Source organism: Capsicum annuum, chromosome 2, assembly GCF_002878395.1.
Source record: "Capsicum annuum cultivar UCD-10X-F1 chromosome 2, UCD10Xv1.1, whole genome shotgun sequence".
Lineage (NCBI taxonomy): Eukaryota > Viridiplantae > Streptophyta > Magnoliopsida > Solanales > Solanaceae > Capsicum > Capsicum annuum.
The window spans coordinates 103,117,555-103,127,494 of record NC_061112.1 but is presented as its reverse complement, the minus strand read 5'-3'; the positions used below and the strand labels follow the sequence as shown (position 1 = coordinate 103,127,494).

Genomic DNA, 9,940 nt, shown 5'->3' with positions numbered 1-9,940 from the left:
GTTATATTTTTGTTGAATTTCCTCCAAAACTAAGGTCACTGTAGTAGTATAGTGTTTTTTTTTTACTTTTTTACTATATGCGATGGAATTTGAAATAAGAATAAGGGTTAGTAATACGTGGATTAAACATCTAAAGACAAATCACCACTCATAATAGTAAAGAAAGATTTTTTTCTTATAAACAAGTAAACACATATTTTTATGTTACACTTTTTTGAGAATGAAACTAACTTTAAGTACATCAAATCAAATATCTAAATAGATCATACATTACAAGCTATGCAGTAAAATCTAGGCATTGCGTTTATCTCAATTTTCCATTTGTAGGATAGGACACTTAGGGACTCATACTATTCTCAAATATACAATACTATTAGATAGAATATTTTCGATTGATACTTTCTTTTTTTCAAAAAAAAAAAGTGTGATGAGTTAATATGGATAGACTCATGTGAAAATAACTATTCATCTATCTTATTTGAGAGTGGATAAGCATTTAAGATCTTATCTTATCCATGATCTAGGCAATAGGACCTCGGATTTAATTTTACAAAAGACACAATATGATAAGACATTTGTTGCATGATAAAAGGGTATCTGAACTTTGATAAAATGGTAGCTGAACTTTTTATGCTACAAATTGAAGAGCTATTGTAGAACCTAAATAGAAATTTTGAAAAAAAAAATTAGGTTGAGCTATACAATTATGAGGCAATTGAATTTTTTTAAAAAAAAAGTAGTTATTTTTAATTTTACTGAAAAAGATTCTCACTCAAACACCAACAGAAAGGAGTATTTCATTTTTTGTCTCTAATTGTCTTTGCTTGAGTTTTTTTTAATCAGTAAGGGTGAATTTCATAAATGGATTATCTACCATGGAATTAACATCATTTACATAGGTCAAGTGGACCAAGTAGGCTAACAAGAAAATACATTTAAGTTTATTAAGGCTATGTATATTTTTTCTTCTGCCTAAATTTGGTTTTGCTCTTTCAAAATATACAAAAAGATGGTTCATGACTTTTCCTTTCCTTTTTTTTACAAAATTCACTAGTTGGATCATAGAGAGGATATTATCATTTAAATTTCTGACACCAATAAATTCACATTACCTCAAAAGAATATTTGTTTTCTCTGATTGTGATGAGATATCACTAGTTCAATCATTTTTTCTTATCCTTATCGCATGTTATTACTAATTTGAGATGATTTGTGTTATAAATGGAACGTGTTTTTCAACTATCTTATCATTTTACCTTGGGGGATCAAAGGCACCACATGTTGGTGGAATATCATTTACTCCAAGGAATAATATCTAAATAGAAGAAAATAAATAGAACCTATAAATTTTCTATTTGACTCAACCATGAATTAGCATTTTCTCTTCTCTTTCACACATATTCTTGGAAGTAGTCTTTGGGTGGTATCTCTTGAATCTAGCATAGTTGTTTCACCAGTGTTATTCGTTTTCCCTTCTATTTTGTCCTCTTCATTTGTATTTGATGATTCTGTAAACTGAAGCCACCTAGAATTTGCAGTTAGATATCTTATTATTTTTATTGATCATGAAATTATATGTTCACCGTAATCAACAGAACTTGTTAGTGGTTAATGATATCATATATAGAAAGACAGTAAACAAAAAGTATAACATATTTATTAAGTTTTTTTAGCCTTAAATAAAGATTATAAAATTCAAATTAATTCAAATTTCATCCCAAATAAACAACAATTATTTGTATTTGCCAAGGTAATTTAAGGATATTGACCACATTTACTATGTGCATATCCAAATATTAAATCTACTCAAGAGCAATCAATTGTTCTTATTTTCATGGTGCTTTAAAGTTTATTTACTACCTATCAGTTATTTGAATAATGCTAATGAATGATGATTTATATGTGGAAAAATATAATACTTATGTATTTAAAAATAAATATTAGAGAGTGAAATTTATAGAAACATATATAAACATTAGATTACAAGAATCATTCAACTAGATTCTATTAAGCTCTTTGAGTCTTCTAATTTATTTTTCTCATTCAAGAATATGAAGAGAAGTGTGAAAACTTGAAGAGAAGTGTGAAAAGTGTGAAGAGAGAGGGGGCATACGTCCATTCCTCCACATGTCATCATCTGAGTGGTATTTTTCTTTTGCTCGCTTCCCACAAAGCCACCCCCTTCCTCTCTAAAAAAAAAGTGTGAAAAAAAGTATGAATGGTGTGATTAAAGAGAGGTTGAATATGTATAGTCCTCCACATGGCATCATATGATTGGAATTGTTCTTTGGCTTGCTTCCCACAAAGCTAACATCCCCACCCACCCACCCACCAACTTTGGCTGCCACATGTCAGTGTTTGGTGTTGGATGTTGTTGTATATATTGAATTGTATGTTGTGTTATGATGTGTTGTTGTATGGTTTTAGTGTATTTTGATTCTCTCTCCCTCTCTAAAAAAACTTTCTTTCTCTCACTCTATTTATAAATTCGGTCTTTAACTGCTTGCTTTCTCTCCTTTCCTCCCTCCCTCTCTTGTATACTTTAAATTGATTTACTTCTCTTTTTCCCCCTTTATTTCTTTGTTGTTATTCATTCAGCTATATATACATGTAGATTGAATTTTTATCTCTTCTTTGTGAGGTTTGATCCATAGGTAAAATAGGTATGTGTTAATCTTTATTTGGGTTGCTCTCATTTTTAAGAAAAACAATTGGAGTTGGTGGTTTTTTTTGTGTTTGGTTTTAATTTTATTCTGAGTTTTTTTTGTGTGCTTTACTGTCCATTTTGATTTGTGTGTGAAATGATGTGTTTTTAAGCTAATTTTGTTGTAAAGTTTTGATCTTTGGTGATTTTGAATTGAAATGGTTGAAGGGTTTTGCAAAGTTTGATCATTGACGGTTATTTCAGCTATTTTCCTTATCTAGTTAAGTTTTAAGTTAGGTTTCAACATTCTTAATTATGATAGTGTGGTTTTCTTTATCTAGCTGAATGTTAACTTAGGTTTTAATGACTCTTGATTTAAATTGTGCAATTTTATTTAGCTGGTTGAATGTTAACTTGGCTTTAACTATTCTTTAATTTCCAAATTGTTTGTTGAACTATAATTAACTTAGGTTAATATAATTCTATCATTGCTTTAAGAAATTGCAAATAGACATTTAATATTATCCTTCACTAATGCTTGTTTTTAATGTGCAGATATTTGCTAAAGTTTTCTTTTTTCTCTTCATTCAACAAGATGTCACTTATGCCAAATCAGATTCAGGTATGATTGTCATCAAGGAATAGAGTAAAGTGTCTGATACATCCAATAAGGGATTCTTAGTAGTGTAGTTGGTTGGATACTAAACTTTCACCTTATTGGTGAGGGTTTGACTCCCCAACTTGTAATCTACTCCGCCATTTCATCTTCCCCTAACTCGATTTTTTTAGAAAAAATACATCCAATTATTTGAATAACAGATGAGTTTCCCCAAACCCAACTCCCACTACATCTTCTATTTTCGTACTTTAAATATATATTCCTTCTCCTCTTCTTCCTAAATTGTTGAACATGAATGTAAATGAATGCAGGAATACAATGGACATAAGGGTATCTGGATGTATGAATGCATCCGCTGTAAAAAGAGCTTCTCTTCAAGCCAGGCCATAGCAGGCCATACCAGGTGTCACTTTAAGGATGGGTGGGTTAAAGGAACAACCCAAAATAAAAAGTTTGTGAAACTTTCTGATTTTCAAGAGCAGCTAGATTCTGCTACTATTTTAACAATTTCCAACCAACATGTTGTTTCTGCAACAACATATGAAAATACACCCTCAAATTCTCATCAATTGCCTAATAGGGGTGTGCAGATTATTGAAAGCCTGGCAGCTCGGCCTTCGCCTCAAGGTTTGTCCAGCAGACGACCACGGGCCCTTACGCATCCTTTCAAGATTCGTGATTTGATGGTACTAGCTAGGATCAGAGATATTCTTACTGGAAAGAAGCAAGAAGCCATTTCACGTATTCTTTCTAGTGCTATAGATCAGGTTCATTCATTAATTTAAATATGAACTTTCTTGATATTTTTCCTTCATGACTAAAATGATTTTAGGTTTTTCTCCTTCTTTGGTTTAAATCTTTTGTTTATGTGAATATGTGCTATGATTGAATTTGTAACTCATGGAAATACGAAGGACTAGGAATTATATCACTCCCATATTTTACCTGAGATAAGTGATACCAAGATTCTGGTATAAAAATAACAATGATTTTAGCAGATCTTTCAATAAAATATGCGATAGGTTTAATGTCAAAATGTTTATTGGGATAAATCAATTAATTCCTTGAACCAAATGATCCCATAAAAGGATTTCTTTTATACCGTCACTCTAGTGAATTGCACCCTCTTTATGAAATTTGGTTAATTTCCCCATGAATCATATTTACATGTAGCATTCAAGTAAATTAATGTGTGGTTAGCTTTTTAACCTTCTATACCAGCAACATTTTTTGTCCCTGATAATGGTGTCAAATTAATACGTTCTAAGAAGAAAGATTAGAATAATAATTTCGTCGATACAAACTACAAAAACTAATGCTTTAGGTGCAGAATCTTCTCAAATTTTAGGGTTTCACGTCTCCACCTAATCCCTCTTTCATGGAAACATATTTTTTCGGCATAGGATGCTAGAGACCTTTGTATATTCAACAACTTTGATAATTGATATGAGTTTTATCTTGTTACAGGTAAAAGAATCAAGGAAGAAGACAACTGAGGTGGATGTGATCACCATTGAAGACTCGGATGATGAGTCCAAAACTATCTGATCATATGGTTAAAGCATATGATGTAGTTTCTGTATTATTTCTTCTTAATTAAGGTTTTAAAGACTGTTATCAAAATGTTACTAAGTGTCATATTAAATATGAGGAAAATATGATGTAGTTGCTTTTTTATATCATCTAGGAGTACGAGGTTGTCCCTTTATCCGTTGTATTAATATATGTATGTTTTGCTATTCTGAAGATAGTCAATTGTTACATTTTTAGCATGTTGATGATATAGTAATTTCTATGTCTAGGGAATAGACGGGAATTAAAACTGATTTAGAAAATGCTTGAGTATTTGGATAGAAAATGAACAAAAGAGCTCAAGATTGTTACATGACAAAATTTACAGCTTCTTATGCAAATAGTTAAAATTTATTATAGCCTACCTTTCATGAAGTCTTATTATTATAAGTATATAATGGTTGGGGACTACTTAAAATATTACATAGAGAATTGATAAATTGTAAATCATATGGATTTTTTTTATACTTCTTTATTGCAAATTCATGGGAGTTAATAATTTTCCTGCATGTATGAATATGATATTATGCTTTGTATTGATCAAAGAGCGATGCTTAATTTCTTAATTATTCAGTTATTCTTAGTTTTCTTTATTAATTTTTGAAGAGAAATGTGTATGAAGCAGAAAAGGTAAAAGATTTTCAATCAAACACCATTAGAAAGGAGTGGATCAATTTATTCTCTTCTCTAATGATGTTTGGTTTATTTTTTATTTTTGAAAAATAGGGAGAAAAGACTAAAAATATTTGGTTAGAGCTCCTTTATTTTAGCAGAATAAAATTTTTTTGCAAGTTAATGAAACTTCAATAGTATGATTCTTGTTATATCTTTATATAAATGTAATGACTATCTGTTTCAGCAGTAAATTTTTTACTTCTATGCGAAATCTCTAAAATAAAATTGGTGAAAATCTCATTATTTCTAATCAAATATATTTTTCTTTATAATTGAAGATCTTTTATTTAAAAATAAATAATTAAAAAAATCATGTGAGCAAAGAATATAATCTTCTCACTCAATTAGCATGTGATCATACTGGAGTAAACACTATCAAATAACCAAATTCATAGAGGTAATTGATAATACTAAATAATTTAGGGGTTTCTAAATAAACACATTAAGTTTAAGGGCATTGTGTCAATCAAAATATGTTTTGATGACGATATTATTTACTCAATTTGAATTTGTGGTTTACCAATCAAATTTCTTCTTATTAGAATAATAAATACAGCTATGCCAAATAAAGAAATGAAATAAAATGGTCAAGATATTTTCTAATACATCCAAAATTTAAATAAAACTTGAGTTTTCTTCAAACCCAACCCTCACCTGACACATTCAGTCTCTTTTAATTTTTCCTTGTATATATATTTGTCCTCCTCTTCCCAAAATTATAAACATGAAATTCAAAAAAATGAAAAACAAAATGGACAACAAGGCATTTCCAAGTATCAATACAGATGTTGTGGAAAATTCATTTCATCAAACCAAGCCCTCGTAGGTCATACAAAGGGGCACTTAAAAATGGTTGAAACAAAGGAACCCACCAGCGAAAGGTGCAACCCCAACCTAGGAGGCTTTATGATATGAAAACTCTAGCTATATTTAGGGTTGTTCTTACCAAAGAGGAGGAAGAAATCGGTTCGAGTCTTCTATATCCTGCTTTAAAGGAATTTTTCAACCTTAGTAATTTAAATATACATGCATTTACTTCAACATTTTAATACCTTCGTCACTTAAAGAACTATGTCATTCTCCTTCTTTTATTTTGATATTTTACTATGTACATATTTCTATGATTGAATTCACGATTAGTCATGGTAATAGAAGGAAATTAAGAGAGAGAGAGAAGAACCTTTATTTTTAACGATTATAACCCCTCCTCTAATTTTCTTAGAAGTAATTTGGTTTCAAAATTTGAGATTATATCATAACCGCCTTTTATATATAAATAATATTACAAGATTTCATAAACATATAATCCTAATTTTAACTAGTATGTCTAACCAAACACAAGATATACAGATTTAATATCAAAATCTATATGAGGAAATATTATTTTACAATCCCTTAGAAACATAATAGAAGAAACTAACATATTCAGATATTTTATGTGTAATTTTGCCCCCCTTTTAATATATATTCATCATACTCTCCTGAAAATGATTTATCGCCACTAAAGAAGATGTCTATAATGAAAATTGATCCATAAATCTCAAGAAAAATAGTTCAATTTTTAAACAAGTGCACAATTTACAGCTTGTTTGGTCAAACTTGTAAAAATAAACTTATTTTGAAAAATATTTTTCAAAAAAAGTACTTTTGGTGGGAAGTAACTTTTTGGTCCAATAAAAAAAACAATTTAGATCAATAATTAGCATTTGACCAAACTTCTCATAAGTGTTATTTAGAAAAGGGAAAACAGAGGTAAATATATTACGAAGTGGGTGGAGGTTCTGAACTCTCCTGGTGCACTTTAAAAAAACACCCGCTGACCAGGGATATGATACCAAAGAACATGATGTTATAGGAAAATTCCACACAATGCTTACCAATTAAGTATTCAAAGTCAAATCTACCGAAGCGATCTCAACTTTCAGAGGTACATCGAGAAAAATCCAATGTAACATTAACTAGTACAAAGCAGCTGGTTAATTTGGGTACTTTGTCTCATGTAAATTCAACTATGATTTAAAATGACATTGCTCCTGAAAGGGAAATAATTTGGTAAAGGAGCAAAAAAAATGGATTGCATCAGCTATTAAGCGCTTATCCTGGGCGATGAAGTTGATCAAAATGAGCTGTAGTCAGCAAGATTAGCTCAATTTGGGAGAATTTTGATATATCAAAAATTACTAATGCAAGTGTCAATATAGAATACGTAAATCCTAGGACTGTGAGTGAAAAACTGGTAGGTGAAATTAGTTTGAATGACATTAGCTCTAAGGTAAATTACAGAAAGACTGATGTTGTCTATTACGTTTTGGGTGTACACCCACAATTTGCTATGTTGAATGGTTATATTCAACAAGATTGTAACACCTCGAAACTTGGTCCCGAAATGTCACATGGTGCTCAAGACTACGAGTATCCTTAAGCTAACCCTTTATGTCTTCTACTAAGTCTGAATCTCATAATAGAGGAAATATATATATATAATATCAATACTAGAATGCGGAAAATCTACCTGAGCTAACTGAGAATATCTGAATAAAATCTCTGAAAAATATTAGACTCAATAGTCTGAACAATCAATACTGCATAATTTGAAAATATATCTAGTAGTCTGACAAGCCTCTACTACTAATAACTAGAGATTCACTGGGACAAATCCCAAGCTACCTCGATCTGTCTAAATTATCTATGATAATAAGCTAAAAGACTAAGTCCCCAAACTATGAGAACTCGCCAACTGTAGCGATGTAGGTAGAGATGCTCGAAATCACTTACGCTGCTAGAACTGAGCACCTAAACCTACATTATGAGATAATGTAGCATATAGACATATATGTGGATCAGTACTTTGAGGATGTACTGAGTAGTTGGGGGTGAATGTATAAGTAAAATAATATCTTATTGTCCAATTTATAAAAATATTCATGCCAAATATAAATAACTCACATAAGCTGAAATATCTTAAAACTGTAAACCGTAATCAAGAATAGCAAAACATGTTGCATAAATCTAGTGAGTCATAATATTTAGTTTCTAAAAGTTGTACTAGTGTTCTGTATGAAAATCATGTTGTCTAAGTGTAGAAAGGACTTACTTTTATATCTAGAATCTGAAATCTCGAGTCTGTAGCTAATGTTTTGCTTCAAAGAAATATCTAAGTAAAGATGTGAGCCTTTACACTTAGTTCCTAAAAGATTTTCCGTTAGGATGACTCTTTTCTATGGGGAAATACTTTTAAAACTATTCTGAAAGTCTTTACTGATAGGGAATTCTTTTGAAAACTGTTCTGTAAAACTTTTCTATTATGGAGGTTCTTCTAACCTACAAACCATGTAAGCTATCATGGAGTCCAACGTCTTGTTCCCTAATGAAAAAATCTCACGTTGAGGAGAGGTGTCATACTCTTACGAAGGAGTATAACCTAATCTAAGTGATCACATCTGTATTTGTCATTCATATAGAAATGGAAATAATTTGATAATCTGAAACTACGTTGGCTCGTAGTTCTGGGGCATGAGAACATACCCAACTCGGTGCTAAATGTTATTCCCTTTAATTTATATGTTCATTCTGTTAGAAATCCATTTTAAAAATCTAGTATAATGGTTTATTACAAAAAACAACTACAAAACTGCCAAGTTAAACTGTAATCTAAAACTGTAAAGTGAATTTCATATCTAAGCTGAGATCGAAAGATCAGATCTTCATAAAAAATCTAAAAATAAGCTAGTTATAGGATGCTTATAGCACAATAAGTCTTGAAATGGCAATACTCAGCCTGGGCTTAATTATCCATTCATTAAATTCATGTCAAAATATCATAATGTACATGCTTATTAATGTAAATATTGATGATTCAACTCAAAATATGGAATTTACTGCAATGCGTATAAAAATATGAAGATTGACATGCGATTCAACTAATAAATCATTTGAAATCTCACAATCTTGCAAGTAACAATAATGGGTATGAGCCTTAATTTGAAAATCATATATATTCATATAAAATTCATGTAAATTTCTAATTAAAAACTAGTTTTGGGCTCAAGGATGAAAGAATATCCTAGTTCATAAACCCCACATACCTTAATTGATGCAATTTCTATGAAGGCTTGAACTTGAATCCCTATTTGAGCTATTGAAGATCAACTCTTGAAGTTATTGAATTGGGAATCCTTAATCTTGAGCTATCTTGGGAGAATATTGGAGGAAATAGAATTTCTTGAATAGTATGTTTTGAGCTTTAAGGTTTTCTTTTAGAGAGAATTGATGAAAATGGGTATAAAGTGCTTAGAATAGGTTTAATTCCTTGTTTTTGACGAATTATGGGCTTTGGGTTTGACTAAATCTCCCTTTTAAATTTTTAATCGTAAAACTAGAAATCTCAATTTGGATCCACCGCGACACGCCACTATTACAGTGGCTTATTT

At 30.4% G+C, this 9,940-nt stretch overlaps 1 protein-coding gene across 1 annotated transcript; it reads left to right on the top strand.

The window, feature by feature from the left end:
* Positions 1–2,426: 2,426 nt before the first annotated feature.
* Positions 2,427–4,971, top strand: LOC107861056. The gene is made up of 4 exons (XM_016706455.2): positions 2,427–2,663; positions 3,200–3,266; positions 3,575–4,030; positions 4,731–4,971. The coding sequence occupies exons 2-4, from the start codon at positions 3,240–3,242 to the stop codon at positions 4,809–4,811; spliced, it is 564 nt and encodes a 187-aa protein (XP_016561941.1). The 5' UTR covers positions 2,427–2,663; positions 3,200–3,239; the 3' UTR covers positions 4,812–4,971.
* Positions 4,972–9,940: the final 4,969 nt, after the last annotated feature.